This window comes from Mustela putorius, unplaced genomic scaffold (genome assembly GCF_011764305.1).
Source record: "Mustela putorius furo isolate JIRA1106 unplaced genomic scaffold, ASM1176430v1.1 tig00003909_pilon_pilon_pilon, whole genome shotgun sequence".
Lineage (NCBI taxonomy): Eukaryota > Metazoa > Chordata > Mammalia > Carnivora > Mustelidae > Mustela > Mustela putorius.
The window spans coordinates 5,096,953-5,115,084 of NW_025422057.1; the positions used below are offsets into that span (position 1 = coordinate 5,096,953).

The following is an 18,132-nucleotide window of genomic DNA, read 5'->3' on the forward strand; positions in this document are numbered from 1 at the left end:
TCAGCATATGGAATAAAATGCTGACCCAATTAATCTTGAATTCCAGCCAGCATCTGTGACTCCAAGGTGTCTCAACAGCGGGAAAGCCACTAGAAAAACCAGTAGTAACACACAGTCCCCTTCCAGAGTCATCGGATTGCTTGGCCAGCTCTTTTGCTCTCTGCCCAGAAGGATGGGACACCAGGGCGTCTTGGCGAGACCAGTGCACTCACCAGCCCTCACGGTCAAGTCGGCTGCCCCGTGCCCGGCATCATCACCTCACCGAGGCCAAACCAGAAACCTCACAATTTAGGAACAGAGCTCATCCAGTGGAGAGTCTCCTGTCAGCTCTGGGGATCCCAGTTTAGTTCAGAAACTAAACGCGGAGGATACGCCAAATCCATTTTCCATCTAATTAAAACAGAGGGCAGACCTCCTCCCAGCCGCAAGTTCGCTCATGTACTGACATATCTTCAGCGGAACACCCCTTCTCCTAGGCAGTCCGTGCACACATATGTACACACATGTACACGCAGACACCATCTACGTACATACCACACACGCAAACACCGTCAATGCTCCGAAATTCATTTTCTTTATTCAAAACATCCTCAAAACAATAAAAGATGACCTTTGGGAGATGGCATGTACCCAAATCTAATCATTTCTGGGTTTTTCTTCTTTTGATCCGAGTGTTTATACTTTTGAGCGGCCTGATCCTGTCATCCTGCTTCAGGAGTGGCCTGACATTGCCCTGCTTTTTTTTTTTTTTTTTTTTTTTTAAATTGGCAAACAGTAATACTGCAGCTCCCCCAACCAAAACTGGAAAACAGAAGGGAAGACGGATCTCCCAGAACGCATGATCTTAATACCACAATGATGACCGTGTTGGTTCATTTTCCAGAACGCTCGATCTTAATACCACAATGATGACCGTGTTGGTTCATTTTCTTCCAGTACAATTTGGGAGAACACTTTCTTTCACTTAACATGAGTTCATAAGTGTTTTTCTACGATCCTAAATAATCTTTATAATTATCACTTTAATGGCCACACTGAGTGGATGTACGCCATTATTTACTTAACCGTTTACCTATTGTTAGGCTTTTAGTAGCTGCCGCTTTTCACTCCTTTAAGCTGGAAAGAACATTTTTATATAAGCTGTTAATTTAAAGCAGCATGCAGAGAGGACTCTCCATCACTAATCTAAAAATACAGGGTTTATATACTTACAACTCACATTTGATTATGCACTTTAATTGGAGGGTAATTAAGACATTTGCATTCCGAACAGCTCCTCGACACCAGCTCTCCCTGAGCCAGACGGGCTCCACCGTGACTCGCCAGAGTCACCTCAAGATGGCACAGTCCGATGAATTCCAAAACACAATTCTCATATGAAAAATAAACTTTATGAACTCCTGCTGATTCAGAGCCAAGAGATTAACTCTAAGAACCAGAGCCCATGGTCCTCGGAGGTGACAGGCCGTCACTGAAAATGCCACTGTGGCTTCCTGAGGGGTCCAGCACTCCCGACAGACCTCACCACATCTGTGCCCAAGGCCAGGTGTGTTCCTGGGACCAACCTGGAGGGGCTGTGCACAACCTGGACCCAGAAACCTCGAGAGAAACAGGCCAAGGAAATTGCTCAGATGATTCCCAAACATCGGATGCTTTGAGAAATTCAATGCAGGGCACGGGGTTGGTGCAGGCAGGGGTCCTCCTCCAGCTGCTTGACTCCCAACAAATTACAAAAAAAAAAAAAAAAGACCTGCAGCTTGAGGGTGGTAAGAGCGTCTCCTCGTGAGGCTATTCTGAGGGTCAAGGAGGAAATCCAAGTGCAGCGCCAAGGATGCTGGCATTTGGGGAGGAAAAGAAGTACATACGACTGCACGCCAACATCACGCTGTGGTGTACGCACACTCATTTGCTGAATGAATGTGTAAAGGGATGAGGGATGACTAGCCCCTCCCCACCCCAATAAACAGTAAATGAACACGCTGGACAGGTATAGCCCCATAACATGACAGTAGTTCTTAATGTCCAGGAAAAAGCCACTCTGAAGCTTTAGAAAATGACACCCAGCCATCAAAGGAGCACCGATCTCCATCTGAAGTCCAAGTAAACCAACTACAAGGACCATGTGACAACCTTCTTATCCGTGGGATGAGGACAATTCCATTTCTACTACTTGCAAAACAAATACATCAGCAAACCACCCTGAGAAAAAAAATCCTCTAAGTATCACCATCATTTTTACTAATAAGAAAATGATTTTTATAAACTTAGCAACTCCATGTAAAATAGAGAAGAGCTTAGAATTGCTTTATTATTATTATTTTGCCACTGGCAATTAATTTTTTTGATTTGTTTTATTAGTTTGATGGTTGGGTCCAAGATTCAGAATATCTTTCCAAACCAGCAGACTGATGTAAGAAAATTATTTCAGTGCAGTTCCTGGCAAATCGCAATGATGAATAGCATGGTAGGACAAACTTATTCAGACACACATTTTTCAGGAATGGCAGGGAAAAGGCTGAAAAATTACTAGTAAATTGCTTTTTGTAAAAATGCTCTCCCTTTCAAATTTTCCCTGGTAGGAAGGTCTTCTGCAGAATGATGGCACAATATAGTCTGGCACAGCTGGACAACAAAGGCAGTTCAAGAATGACTTTGAGAGAGGAGGGTTAGGATTTAATTCTCTCATTATACCCCCACGGCCCCCAGACCCACCCCACACCAGGTCGTTTTGTGTGCAACATTTTAACCTGTTGGGATAAATGTCTGTAAAAGATACGTACTAACCGTTCTTACTGGCGTGCTGGATCCCACCCACTCTCCAGAGTCTCGCCCTCCCAGCACGGAGCCAGGAGATGCTATGGCTCTGGTCTGTTCGTTTCCTTCTCCAGTCTCTCCAAAGCTGCCCAGTATTTCTGCTTCCAACTTACAAAGGCCTGCAGCTATCCTCAGCACCCAGTAAAGCTCTAAAAGTCAAAGAAGACTTATTCTCTGTCTTCCCCAGACAACCTACAAGAGCGACCACTCGGGTAATTCTTCTGTCCGAGGCCACACAGAGGCAACAGTGGCATGAGGACGTGGCTTCCTCCGGGCTCAGCACAGAGCTGGGGTGGCTCCGGAGGAGCCCTTCAAAGCAGCCACCTTCCAGACCAGCCATGCATGTCCCCAGGTGCCCGGACAGTGCCATCTGTTCCCAGACGTTTGCTCTGCTCTCCCAGGCCTTCCCTTTCAGGGACACACTCCAGCCACCCAAGATGAAAGGTCTAGTTTGGTAGTTCTTCCCCGGGGATGGCTGTGCCCCCTCACCCCCCACGGCCATCTGGCAATGTCTAGAGACTTTTCTAGCTGGCACACTGGGAGGGCGCTCCTTAGGTCTAATGGGTAGAAACTGGGATGCTGCTAAACATTTCTACATGCACAGGAGGGTAAGCGGTCAACCGGCCTAAAATGCCAGAAGTGGCCAGGCTCTCTGACCAAAACCAAACTCCACAGAGCTGATTTCTGTGGCCCTCCAGCAGAGTTGCCAGTTCATTGTCAGGGCATAAGTGATGAAATAATTCCATCTTCTCTAAGTCTTTTGTTCAAGAGCTCAGGTGGGGACCTGTAAAGTGCCAGCGCCATGCTGGCCCGTGATGAGAAACCAGGCTCATGGGGTCCCCAGACTGCACAGAGAGGAAGTTCTAGAATGCACTCTCACATGGGGGCTTGGGGCTTCTCCCCACTTTTTTCCTTCATCGGACCACCACGCCCAATGGCCTGCAGTTCTAACGCAGTAAGAACTAAGGCCATGGGGACGTGTCCTGCCTGTCTGTTAGACAACGGACACTGAGACGGCAGGAACTCCGAGATCAGGGACAGCAGGTGCAGCTCCTGCCTGTACGTCCTACTTGCTGTAGGACGTTAATAAGTAACATCACCTCTCTGAACCCCACTTCGCTCCTTCAGATGGGCGGTATGGCCCTGAAGGTGGTAGGCACAGCCCTCACATAGCAGTGAAGCTCCCGATGGCCTACACGCTCACTGCCTTCTGGAGCGGCCGCCACCAGCCACCCAGTTCCTTGTGGCATTTCTGGAGAAGCGCTCCTGGGGGTTTCTGTGCTGGCCCACAGCTCCTCCCCGGACAACCCGAAGGGACTGGGCAGTGCAGCCTGGGCCTGTTCTTTTCCACTAGCTTATGTCTGTGACCTTGCCTCTGGACATGGTGCTCCAACACCAGGTTCCTGCACACCCCAGTCCGTCCCATCGGACTACTTTCTTCTCAAACGCTAACTCACAAGCAACGTAACTCTATTTTCTTCCTTTAAGTTCAGCCCGCAAGAAAATTCTTCCACGTGCAATGAGCAGCTGTGAATCTGCCTGATAAAGTAAAGGCATTTACCCCACTGGTATTCCCCAGAGGGATCATCGGCCACCTGCACCTTTTTAGATGCATTTAATAATTCAGCCCAAGATGAATTTGCATGATTAACATAAAGCCTTGTGATTTTATTTTCTTTCAGGATTTAAATACTCAAACCACCACCATTGTTTTCACAGAGGTTGTGATCAAAACACAAAACTTGATCTAGAATGAGTAATTTCTTTTTTCTTTTTTTAAGTATTTTCAAATACCACTCTCCACAGAACACAAAGAAAAGAGTTATAGATGCAGGGAAACCCATGTTCTTTCTAGGGCTAGCGTTAACCCAGTAGAAGTAAGCCGCATCACAAGATTAACCCCTTCAGGTCGTCCCATGGAGCAGGAGGCCCCACTGTCCCATGACATCCATAACGGCTAAGACAAATACATTTATGTCAGTCCTTCATGAAGGGCTCTCCACATTTATCTGATCAGGACCTAGAGTCTCCAATAAGAAAACAGCAATTCTCTTGGATTCCAATAATAGATTAATCACGTCACCCAAAAACTAGTAAGAACCCAAACCAAGTAAGATGCATTTGGAAAACCATCTGCCTCTGAAGTGAGGAAGTGTATGTGAAATGATAATCTGCAAAGCGGAAGAGGCAGCGTCGCTGGGCTTCTTGATGAAGATACTGGAACAGGTTTGTCTAACGGGGAAACATGCATCACTATCAAAAGAAACGAATGTATCCCACATGGAAAAGCAAGTAGGCTTTAATATCAGAGAAGCATTTCAAGCTATGCCTGCCAGCAATTCTCCGCCTGTCTGATTTTCCTTAACATAAAGGCCAACCTCACCTGTTTAAAAATAATTAGGAAGCAGGCAGTAATAGTGTTTGCTCAGTCTGTGCTGCCCGTGTATTCATGTGTGTGTTTCTATTGCACTGACGCCTGTGTTGGTGTTTCTGAACGCAGGAATCATGGTCAGTAAGGAAAGCGGCAAATGCGTACTCACGACATCGGAGAGTGACGTGGAGCCTGCCGCCTGCCTGGCCCTGGAGATGAAGTACGCGCTGGACCCCAACCGGCAGATCAAGAAACGGAATAAAGCCCTCCAGGTGCGGTTTAAGGACATCTGCGAGGCACAGAACAAGCAGAGGGACCCGCAGCTCTCGGCGGGGCAGCCGGGCGAGAAGCGCGAGGCTAAGCCCGTGTCCTACAGGGCCGCCTACCGCAAATACATGACTGTGCCCGCCCGGAGGTCCATCCCCAATGTCACCAAGAGCACAGGCGTGCAGACCTCGCCGGACCTAAAGAAGTGTTACCAGACCTTCCCGCTGGACCGCAAAAAAGGGAACCTCAAAAGCATTCCTGCTGAAGATGCTTTTAAGAATCAAAACAATGGGTTTCCGTCGGACACGAAGGAGAAGCGCGAGGAAGGCCTGGGGGAGGAGGCCCGGCCGTGGGGTGCCGGCCGGGTACACAAGACGGCAGCCTTGGTTTTCCACTCCGACGAACACGTGAACGCCCTGGACCAGCCTGCCGGGGTCAACTGTGCAGAGCCGTGCAGAAACCCTGATGTGCACAGCTGCCGAGATGAGCCACTCCAGAACTCCGCCCGGCCTCCCTCCCAGGAGCCCAATTACCAGCTGCACGGGAGAGCAAAGCACGACAGGGCAACACCAGACCCCGAGGCAGCTGCTCTGTCGGCCCACGGGACCGTGTTTAAAACCGAGGTGGCCACCGTTTACGCACCTGCCCCCAGCGCGAAGGCCCCCGAGGCTGCCTTGTCAAACTCTGCCGCCACGAGCGAACAGCCCCTCTGCCCGGCAGCTGACCAGGAGCGGAGGAGAGCCCCGCGTCTCAACGGGCTCCAGGGCCCCCAGGGCCCCGCGGCGGCCTGCTCACCCCCGATGCAGTGCCTGTCCCCCGAATGTAGCAAGCAGCCCCCCCAGACTCGAGCCCCGCCGGGGGAGGAGAACCAGCCTTGCCCCTCGGCCGCCGCGGTGGGCGAGGAATGCCGACAGATCGTGCCCCGCACGGAAGTTGTCGATCTGAAAGCACAGCTGCAAGTGATGGAGGACCTGATCAGCTCCAGCCAGGAAACCATCAAAGTGCTCCTGGGGGTCATTCAGGAGCTGGAGAAAGGAGAGGCCCATCGGGAAGGGTATGTATGCCCATGTTTCTCATGAAGCTCTGTGGGCTCACCACCCCCAGGGTCCCTCTGTAGCCTGTAATGCCCCAGATCCCTCTCGAGACTGGTGCCAGCATTTCTGGGAGCAGGTGACAGTCTGAGGGCAGGCCAAGTTCAAAGGGGTCCCGGGTTGCTTGATGAGGGCTGGGCGTCACTGCATGCTCACCATAAAGACTCACGTGATGCTTAGTATTCATCTGTCTGGCCTGAAATTCAAACCCTATACCTCTGCTTTGAATGCATGAATTGACGGCTCTTAACTCTGTATGTCTTAGAACGAAAAGTTCATGCTAGGAAGGCAGTGCAACAGGTGCGCCAGCCCAAAATATCCAAGAAACTACTCGCCTCTTAGGAGTCGTATTAGGGAAGAAAAAAGAAAGAACTGAAATGACATTGTGCAAAGCAAATGCTGACTTGGTTTTATTAAATCATTAGAATAACATTGATATTCAGGACTATACAAGGCTTCACACAATAGAGGATATGTTTCTGGGTCCCGCTATGGAGCTCCTAGAAGCAATGCCTGCCCTCAGGCAAGGCCTCTCCGTGTGTGATTAGGAGACATGCCTTTCCTCCTGAGTGTCTCGTGTGCAGCTGGGCTACAGAAGGAATCATACCCAGTAGGCAGCCAGAACCATCCAGCCTTGATAACAGATCGCTAAACTTTGTTTCCCATCTTTTGAACTTGAAATTGTGCAGTGGCAAATTTAAAAGTAAATGACCTAACGGAGGGATGCTAGCCTAGAGCCCCTCAGCTAGGAAGGCTCATGGGGGCCTGGCAGTGTGCTTCGCTGAAAACAAAGTGCCAGCACTGTTCTAGTTCCAAGCTTCTCAAAACCGTGCCCACAGCTGACTGGCCCTCGTCTTGACTGCCAGGTTTTCTACTTCCCATTTCTCCTGGACACTGTCTGGATTCCCTGCCACCCCTGATCCAGAGGTGGGATCTGAGGGAGGGCCTTGCTGCCTCATGGGGTTAGTTCCCCATCCTGGGGGCCCTCCCCCTTGTTAAGTGAGCTAGCAGCCAGTGTGAACGGAAGCCAAGAAATGCATCATCAGGGCAGCAAATCACCAGGAACCAGCAGTTTTCTCAAGAGGATTTCTGTGGTTCAGTTATACAGTGTTTGTGTACTGCAAACAAGGGAGAGGAGACAGTTTCTACTGCCCAAGGCAGCAGGTGAGGCTTACGTGGGCCGTGGCTCCAGAGGCAAGGTGCCTGGTGCAGGCTCTGGCCCTGGTTTCTGTTTCTCCAGCACAGTGTAGGTGGCCCATCTACAAGGGAGATGATCCCTAATGCCTCCAGCCCCCCGGACAGAGCACAGTTTCCACTCGATGGTATTCAGCTGCTGGCCAATGAGGGGTAACCTAACATTACAGAATGTTTTCAAAAGGCCTCTTTCAGTCTTGGGTGTCCATTTCCATTTTCATCCCATTTCAATCATTTATTAGACTTGAATATGTACACATCCCAAAGCAACATACTCAGGTGGGTGTACACAGGATTGGCAGATCAGGAGACCACACCACACAGAATTCTAAGGCCAAATAGGGACCTGATTGCTGACTTCAGTACAGCTCGTAGTGACTGAAATCAGACAGCAACATAGAAAGATATCAACATTACTTGCTGGGGAAAAAACTGACCAAATGGGATAAAGCCAAATGCATATGCTAGAGGACTGTGTGTGCTCACCGGGCAGGTGCCAAACGAAAACCCTGCTGAGGCGGCTGAACACCCGCGAACACCCAGGAAAGGAGAACCACGGTGAGCTGTAGGCTCCTTACGCTATTCGAATGAGTGTAGAGATCTGTTTTCAATGGGAGCTTCTAGGTTCTCTGCAGCCCTGCCAGGGGACACACTGCTTCTGCACTTTCTGAGACACCTTTAGGTGGAAATTCTGACTCTGAGGACACGGGACAAGGGCTACACCCCTCTGTGCCCCACTGCTTCATCTCTAAGTTGGAGATCATCACTCAGCCTGCAGATGGAGGGGGATGATGATGTGGGGTGACTTTCCAATGCAGTGCCAGGTGCATCTGAATGGGTTAAGATCTGTGGTGGCATGAGTATTAATTAGTCGGGTTGGTCAAAGACGGTGGGGTTTGGGGAACACTTAGCAGCCCACATCTGAGTCCAGTGTGATGAATGTACCCTCCACACTCCCAGCACACAGGCTGCCATCAGTATTCTTCCTACAACCCCGGAGCTTCTCGGTCCATTGCAGTACCCACCAGCCACAAAGGGCTACTGAAATTCAGATTCAGATGAATTACAATTGTAATTTCAGTTCTTCAGCCATACAGGGGGTATAGCTCAGTGGTAGAGCATTTGACTGCAGTTCTTCAGCCATACAGACAACATCTCAGGTGCCTGAGAGCCATATGTAATGACTGGTTACTGCACAGAACACAGAGCACTGCCATCCTCACAAGAAGGCCTTCAGCCTGGTCTTCCCAAAACGGGGCACAGTGCCTGGCTACTAACTGTGTGAGGACTGAGCAGCACTGATCAAGGCAAGAGATGACTTTAAAATCAATCCCTAGCTCAGCTGCTGCCTGCCGCAGTACAGCTCGCGGCAGAAAGGTCCATATTCCACAGCCGTTCCAGAACCTTCCTTCCCACCTGTCTCTGAGCCCTCTGGACTCAGATCACAGTGAGTCAAGCGGTTTCAAACCCCAAGGCCACCCTGAAGGTCGCCCCTCTTGCCAGTGCCTGAGGCCATTAATTTTGCCAAAACTCCTATTTCCACCACTCTTGTCTATGTCAGAATGTGAGGGGACAGCAGCCTCGCAGCTGCACACAGAAGGGGTAAGCTCTTTCTCCGTCCTTCTCCTGGGTGCCTGACGCCATCACAGAGCAGAGGGTGAAAGACAGGTGTGCTGGTACCTCTTTATCAAGGGGGGATGGGGATGAATAGCATTTGCTGATTTCCATGGTGTAAATATTGCTACCGTGGCCACCTTCATCCAGGTCACAAAACCCTGAAACTTTACCATTTTGCTCCTCCGAGCACCAGACCGTGCCCCTGATGGGCATGACGCAGGAGGGTCACTCTAGAGGAAGGCTTACTTCACGTACCTTATGTGAGCCAGGGAATGAGGTGTTCTCTTTGCATCTCACAGTAAAAGAACAGGAAAACCCACTCTACTTTTACAGATTATTATACAGTCATTATGTAACATGACAAAGAATTTCATGACCAAGTTAAAAAGATCAGCAGAGCTTTCCTTGGAAAATATTCTAGAGTTTAAAAAGCCATCAACAGTAGAGAATGTGCAGGCGCTGGATAAAATTTCTGGACTCACCTTCCACCCTCCATTAAGCACAGAGATCCTGCTCTGTCAAGAATTCACCTGCGCTTGGGGTGGGGGTGGGGGTTTCCCAGTGGGCACAGGCATCTCATGTGCATTGTGGAGCCCACGACTTCGAATCCCAGTGACAGATGCTGCCTCCACACCCACATCGCACAGTGAGGCCACGGGCTTGCTACGGTGTGGGAGAGGAGGACAGAGCCAGGGAAGGCAACACTCCTGGACCGTGGCGAGGCTCCATGGGCCAACTTACGTTTCTTGAACTACACTGAAGGTATAAACTTTTTTGTGGGACTTCCCTTCACTAGTGAGTTTGTACAAACTGCATATCGCGTCCGTCAGACAAGCCCGCTGAAGTCGCTCCTCTGTGCACAGGAATTCCTGGGTCACCAACCCTAACCCCGTGCAGGAGCTTCCCAGTTATTTTTCATGTGATTCATTCATCTCACTTATATCGATTTCCAAAAAGCCTCAGCAGAGTGTTCTCAGCGTAGGGAAGTTACTGGATCTCAGAGAGCCCCAATTTCATCTTGTACCAGACAAGGCTACCAAAAGCTTAAAGACAATGTCTGCAAAACTACTAGCAGAAAACAGCACACAGCGGGCACGGAGGAAAGGCCATGTCCTAGTATGAGCATTTCAGAGGACGCATTCCGTAAAGGAGGTAGCTGTGCAAAAAGTATTCAAAATCACGCCTTTCAGTCCCTTATAAAAACATTCAGGCAGTTCACAAACATCGCTCGCTTTATGCAGGGAGGGCAGCATTTGGTCACTGCTGGTATGAACACCTGCTTACTTCAGAGCTCTCAGCATTATGCTTGTCTCTTTCCGGGAAGTTCAGGGTCACACAGGCTGCCTCACTAGGCCACTAATGTAGTCGCTGACGGCTGGGAACCAGGCGAACAGGGAACTGCATTAAAAAACCCCATTGCTTCGTGTAACAGCCGTAATTCCCCAGAGCAGCCAGGGGTGGCCGGGCAGGAGACCCTCTGACGCACTGGCTGCAGGTTCTAAGTGTGCACTCACCAGCAACTGCGACGGGCGCTGCACGAGGAGATGGTTATTTACTTCCAGGACTGCACTCCCACACTCTGAGTGTCTTTGTGCGTTTGGGGGTCAAGTGACAGCCTAATGAGAATCGGCAATGCAGAGAAGACCCGAAAACTACATGAGCAGCTTGACATGAGCTATCGTGCGTGACGGCAGGATCGGCTGTTGCCCGGAGTCAAGTAGCCTCTTTGGCCGGTCACATCTCTCCCCGTGTCAGAGGGGTGTTACCTGCCGGCGTGGCTGCTGGGAGAGGCAGCGAGAGAGGAGGACCTGGGCCATTCTGGGCTGTCAAATGTGATGGATGGGCAGAGATGAAACCTGGAAGCCAGAGGCTTTGCAGCTGTACTGAGAGCAAATGTGAGACCATCAGTTAAAAGCAGCGAAGCCTCAACAGCCCAAGGACCCCAGCAGCTTGCAGGCAGGCTATGAACCCGGTGATCTGGTCTCCCGCTCCTCCCTGCTATGGCTCCCGGGGTCCTGTCCAGCTGGTTCAACCTCCCCAAGAAAGAGTATTTCTCCGCGATGTGAGGTCCAGGGCACATGGGACTAGCAACAAGCCAAGGGAATCCCCCCTCGACCAGGGGCCCTTTGAGGACAGTGCTCACAGTGACTTTGAAGACAAAAGAGGTAGGAATAAAGAGCTGAGGGCAGCAACAAGTCCATGCAAACCCAGCAAGGAGTCCTGTGTTGTTGGCCCAGCTTTGCTTTCCTTTTAATCACTAAAGCAAGGGGGCTGAGCACACAGCAGGTGAAGGTATGTGCAGACACTCACATCTAGGGGGGGAAAAAATCAGCCTTTTGGGATCTATGGTTATTTGAAGACTTCAGCGTCACCTTTCGACCTGGCAGATGTTGGCACACTTTATCTATAAAAGGCCAGATAGTAAATATTTTTGGATTTGAAGGCCACACCGTCTCTCTTCCAACAATTCAGCTCTGCCGCTGTATCACGAAAGGAGCCATGGACAGTATGTGCACAGAAGAGAATGGCTCTCCTCTGTTCCCACAGAACTGCGCACAGAAAAGCCAAGGAGCCAGATCTGGGCCACAGGCAGGGTATGCTGACTTGTGCCACACGATCTTGTGAATGGGACCACATTTGCTCAACGGAAACCCGGGTCAGAGGATGGGTGCGGGACCGCCAGACAGAGGGACCATTCATGTGCCTGTTCAGAAGGCCTCTAACAAGAGTCTCCTGTGTGTTGAGCCCTGTGCCAGGCAAGGAGGGGCTACAAGTCACATGAGCTCAGGTCCCCCTCTGAAGCGTTCCCAGGTCACTGACAATCAGTTTGGCCAAGCCTCCACCTGACTGTTCATCCTCAGCCCACACAAACTTTGGCCTCCTGCCTGCAAACTCCACGTGTGTTACCCACAGCTATGTAATTTGTACATATAATACATATATGACGGCGACAGCAGGTCTTGAAAACATGAGAAAGGTCTCACTTTCCCACCAGCACAAAGAAGAGGTCGTCACAGCACAGAATTGTGGGCCATGACTTGCTCTCACCCAGATACTGATGGCCCATGGACAGAAATGATACCCGTGCTTCATCTTCTATGACCCTGTATTGACAGATCACTCGGAATCGGACACCGTTCAGAAGGGCCCATCAGGGAAGCAGAAATGTCTCCGAAGTTTCCTTCACCACCTATGCCCTCAGAGCACAAACACTGCAACGCAATTACAGAGGAAGCGCAAAGGGACAGTTGAAGTCCCAGAGCAGAAAGACCCCCATGGAAACCCATGCCCTGCTGCGTCGGCAGCCAGGCCTCGAACACGGGAATCATCAAGGTCTCCGTGGGAGCTTGTGATGGAATTTCCCAGAGCCCGCCTGCTAGAGCAGAGCGAGAAGCTGGGCACAGTAAGGCAGGCCCGTCTCAGTGTGCCAGAGCACACTCTGGAGGGATGCTGGGCTTGTTGTGGCCAGAACCCACCCACTGACTGAGATGGAAGTTTTCCACCTGCTTAGCTGGCATGGCCCCCTTTTGAAGAGGGGAGGTGGGTTGCGTTAGCGGTTCTGCACACAGCACTTTGGGTCTCTTCTGGGATGAAGGCCGTGTGCGGACTTCCCAGGCGTCTGGCACGATGCAGCACAGAAACGCAGGAGACTGTGAGCAGCAAAGGGAAAGCAGCACCCAGCACGGAGATCAGGAGCGAAAAGGTCCTCATTCCTGCCAAGGCCCTCCCGGCCCTCTCTGCGCTCCCTATCTGAACAGGATGAAAATGTCAGCACTTCATTTCCTAATCTTCTTGATAAATCAGTTTCGGTGTCTCTGCACATTTGTCGTCACTCAAACGTTCCAGCCGGCCGGCCGAGGTCTGCCTCCTGCTCACTTCGTTGTGCCATTTTCCAGGAGTGAGATCCAGGAGCGTAGCCGAGCGGAGCGACTGGGGCCCTGCAGTCAGCCGGTCCCGAGCTGGCAACTTTGCTCGGCCTCTCTCTCCCCTAGCTGTGCTTAGGCAAGGTGATTAACCTCTCCGAACTTCAGCTTGCGACTTGGTAAGGGAGCACTGAGCATACTGGCCTCATGGGTTTCTCAAACACAGAGGACAAGGCTCTCAGCCAAGGGCTGTCTTTGGTCTCAGCAACCCTCCTTCCAGGTTACTTTGTGACTGAGAAGGAGCCTTCCAGGTTCTCAGTGTGGGGAGGTGAAGCAAGGGGCAGGCCTAAACCTTTCAAGTGAGAGATCCTCCTGCTTTCTGATAAAGGCTGGTTTCGTTCTGAAAGCTACAAGGCAGGGGGATTACAAAGGGAGACATTAGCTCCATGTTCGTTTTCAGAGACGCGCATAGGCCAGGCAGATCCAGCATCGTGGGCAAGGCAGACTGCGGAGTCAGGAAACATGTTCCCCGGCTCCTCCTGGCTGGGCCTCTCCCAGCTCCCTGTTCCCCTAAGAAAGCAGGACAGTCCAGGGGACACAGGGGATCTCGCAGCTCCCTTCTGCTCTAAGAACAATTGCTCCAGAGAGGCCTCCCAACAGGGTGACTTCAGCCACTGCCTTATATAAAAGTTGACAGAGAGAGACACAGAATCAAGCAACAGAGCCCTGTCTGCGGGCGGCCTTCAGTAAGTGCGTCCAGGGATCCCGCCGCAGTGTTTTCTGTCTACTGACTCTATACTTCTCATCTCTTCACCTGCAACACCGGCTTGAACTGGTGTCTATCCTTCTCGGCGGTCATCCTTTGAACAGATTTCAGAAATACCTTTCCATTTTCTTTTTCTGCTGCAACCAATGGCTTTTATGTACTTGGGATCAAATATTCAAGTTTAAACCCTTAAGTGTAAGTTTTGTTTTGTGATTCTGCAATGGAGGCACAGATCACGTACCATCCAGCATTCTCTTCCCTTAACGCACAGGACCACAGTGAGTCTTTTGTACAGCTTATATTTACAGAACTTTATAAACACTTTTTTTTTAAGTTCTTCAAAAATAATAAGCTTTTCCACGCTTAATGTGAAAAATGGAGCAAATACATTTGTAAGAATATAAAACACATTCCAAATTCTTGCTCTGGGCTTCATGTGGGTATCACACCTACTTGAAAATGTAATTTAAATAATCTTCCTGTGCAGAATGACAAAACAGATTTCAAATATCTCCCTGGCCTTTTAAGTTGGTAGGTGAATGAATGCCTCACCACAGACTTCCTAGGCAATCCAGACCCGCATTTGCAGATAAAATGAGCAGTTCAAGGCATGACATGAACATTTATGGATTTGTATCCCAGAATTGGGGTTTATTTTTTTTTTTAAGAGATGAAATACATGTTCTCGTTTTCAAATCCAATACAAATTCTCCTAGGCTCTGCAAAAACGGCTTTAAGTTCTGTTGCCCACTGGATCTGTGGAAGAGTTCAGGGAAGTGGGCACTACACCCACGATGTCCATCTATTTTGAGCACCTCCAATAGGCAAACATTCTGCACGGTTTCACAGAATGCTCAAAATAACACTGAAGGTAGGGATTCTCTGCACCAGAAAAGTAAAGCCTGGCTCTGCATGGTGACATCCCCAAGGTCAGAAGGCTCTGAGAAATGGCAAAGGCAGACTTCCCAGCTCGATCTCTACTGGGCCCAAGTGCCCACCATCTCACCCTCGAAGAATGGCAAACCTGCTGTATCCACACAGAATTAAAAAGCAAGCATGTTCATTGCTACTGCACATCTGGATTTTTCCTTTAACTTGAAGGGACTAAGGGGTTCTTGTGTCCAGAGCTTGTGAGATCTTTACAAACTTATTTTCTGAAGAAAGCAGAAAGCACCTTTTAAAGGGATCCCAGTACTAAGGCATGTTTTCAAGGATTCATAATCAGTAAGAGGAATGTCCTCTGTGAGGTAATTTAGGAAAAAAAAAAAAATCAGAACCATTGATCTTGAAGTTCAGGGACCTGAGTGGCAAGCACAAAATCTATCCGTAGGCAACATCCCTGGAGAGGACTCTTCAAGGCCTTAAGGTACCATCTGTCACATCAGTGGCTCAGTGAGTGACTGCTGGGTGCCGGGTGCCCCACTGGCTCTGCTTTCCTCAAATACATGGCTAAATTCACATGAACCACAAGTTGGAGGAAAAAGTTTTCAATGCAACAAAAACAAGCATGCATGTATTCTAAAGGTCACATCTGAAAGGACATTTATGAGAGTCGAGGTCCTGGGCATCAAAAATGGAGTCAGTTTTTTCTCTCGACATCTCATTGGTTAGGGCACTAAACTATCTGCCCAGATCAAAGCCTCATAATTGGACCTCAAGAATCTTATAAATGATGACACCAAAAGTTAAAGATTTTATCTTCAACTGCAAGAGCTCTGAAGCGATTGTTTAAAAAACAAAGCAGCACAAGGTCAGACTTTCAAGACAATGCAGATGCTTCAAAAACAGTAAGTTCTGATTCAAAATTAACTGTTCTAAAAAAAAAAAAAATAAAAAACAGATCAAAAGAAACCGTACATCAAACATGAAGGGCTCCATGGATATTTATGATCAGAAGTACCAGCAAATGCACACAAATGCTTTCAGATTAAAACCTCTGGAAGTCAGACTCTATGGAAGAGAACTAGCATGGCAGAGCACGGCAAGCCAGAACGAGTTCTGCTTTAGGACAACATACCCAGATCCCTATTCTCATTTTAGCTCGGTAGCCACTGCCACCATAATTCATTTTCATCAATATTCAATAAATTATCGCTTAAGCTTTATCTGTCTTCCAGGAAAACAAGTTAATCAACTCAGCCTCAGCTCAGCCCTAAAAAGTTGTTTTCCTTATTAAAAGCTACTCCTGGTGCCCTTTGGGGTGAGGGACTTGTTTGTCATCATGGTTACCATTTTGCAACTTAGGAATATAAGAAGGCTTTGCCCTGTCTGTAACATAACCAGGCAGTCCACGCACAAAATAAAAATTACTATCTTCCCCAGTTTCTACCTATGATGATTTTATATCATGGAAATATGATGATAAGACTCTAAAGAGAGAAGGCCTGCCCTAATAATAGTGTTTATCTCTGTGTCTGTCTCTGTCCAAGTCTGCGTGTATTTCTGACAGTAATAATAATGGATATGTAATAATAATAATAGTAATAATAGTAATATATTCCTAGTTCTTTGTCACGCGGGGCGCTGTGTAAAGGGAAGTGAGCAGGAAGATGAAGCAGAGCCTTAGGGAGAGGAGGGAGGCCCTGCGGGGTGCAGCAGAGCGCCAAGGGAGAAGCAAGGGACACCAGCTGGCCCCCAGGGTCTCCTGCATGCTTAAAGCGTCACGCCGGCTGCCATGAGCCTCCACTGGCCACCACTCTGTTTCTCTTTAGAAGGAGAAAAAGCATTGCAAGCTTCCCTACAAGCCACAGCCTCCTGAGAATTATAGGGTCACCACACTGGGGGAGCTGCTTGGCCAGTAAACTTGAATTGGTCAACACCATGTAAAGAAAGCACCTGCATTCATTATTAATCAGGTGTTTGTTTCACATGGACATTCCGTCACTAGGACTGCTTCTGAGATAAAGAAGACACACTTCCCGGGGATGAGGAGGGGCTGGCGGAGCAGCGGGCTGAGCCATTTATTTTAATATCTGGGTTCGGGAAGCAGAAGCTGACTGACCTTTTCCACTTGTTGGGAAATTTAAGACAGGATAATGTTAATACTTTGAGACAGATGCTCTCACCTGATCCAGCTGGAAGCCGCGCAAAGCTGACCGTCCTATTTTCATTTTGGAAGCACAGGGTATGAGGTCAGTTAACCCAGCAGGAGCTCATCCAGATTCTTCATTCATTCATTCCCCTATTGCCTCATTTTCTCACTCATTATCCAACGTGAGCCCTGAACGTTCATCAAGGACAGACAGACAAAAATATCTGCCCCCGTGGTGCTGACATGATGCGGGGGAGGGGGTGGACCTGAAAGCAAAATAATGACTAAAATGTTTGGCACGTTCCACCTGATAAATCCTGTGGAAAGGCTGAAAGCAGAGAGGCACAGTACTCACTTTCCAAGAGTCACGCAAGAAACAGGTTATTTACGATGGACACCTCAAGCCCTCTGCTCCACGGAAAGTGCTTGTGAACTCAGAGCCAGGACTGGGCAGATAAATCTGGGGCCACCAAGATACTCTCAGTCATGTGGGACAGAAACACCTCATCACACCATCATAATCCACTGAAAAACGGCTGCAAAAGAGCCACCAGCACAGTGCTGGGAACCTGCCAGCAGCCTATGAGGGAACAGAGCATCTGGGCCAGAACAAGACGTGCGTTTGAATGAGCGCAGAAACTGTCCCCAGAAATAGATCTACATCTCTCCTAGGTCAGCAAAGAAGCAGCTCCTTCCTATTGGAAACATATGTCCTCTAGATGCTCGGTGTCTTGCGGGCAAGGACTGTTTTAGTCACCCAAGCAACTTCTCCCTGGAACAGGCCCAGCGCCAGGCTGACGCCGAGGAAGAGCTCCATGAGCTGTGACCATGCAACCAGGCTGCAGGCCGGCTTGCTGTCCGGGCGCATCTGTGGCCAAACCCGTTAAGGTCTCACAACCAGAAGATGAAGCAGAAATAAGCAGGATTCGGTCATAGGATGTGTTTACTAAGATGACACGGGGCTCGCATGGGGAGCTGCTCCTTCAAGGATCAACGTCTCCACTCCCAGCTCTGGGGAACAGGCTGTGAACAACGTTGAGAACTTTACCCTGTGGAATCTGAGAAAAAAGAAAGAGGCTCACAGGAGAAGAAGAAAAAAAAAACCACAAGACGTAATC

General features: G+C 49.3%; 2 protein-coding genes across 5 annotated transcripts in view; one reads left to right on the forward strand and one right to left on the reverse strand.

Moving 5' to 3' along the window:
- Positions 1-18,132, reverse strand: part of DOCK1 (dedicator of cytokinesis 1) — a 497,269-nt gene that overhangs the window by 257,239 nt on the left and 221,898 nt on the right. The gene's annotated exons all lie outside the window — the stretch shown is intronic.
- Positions 1-18,132, forward strand: part of INSYN2A (inhibitory synaptic factor 2A) — a 57,615-nt gene that overhangs the window by 13,080 nt on the left and 26,403 nt on the right. The window contains exon 2 of one of the 2 annotated variants that reach the window (XM_004751722.3): positions 5,315-6,506. In XM_004751722.3, coding sequence (XP_004751779.1) covers positions 5,320-6,506 — 1,187 coding nt within the window. In that variant the 5' untranslated portion in view covers positions 5,315-5,319. Of the gene's footprint in view, positions 1-5,229; positions 6,507-18,132 lie in introns of those variants that run through there. The other variant, XM_004751723.3, reaches the window with a different exon arrangement.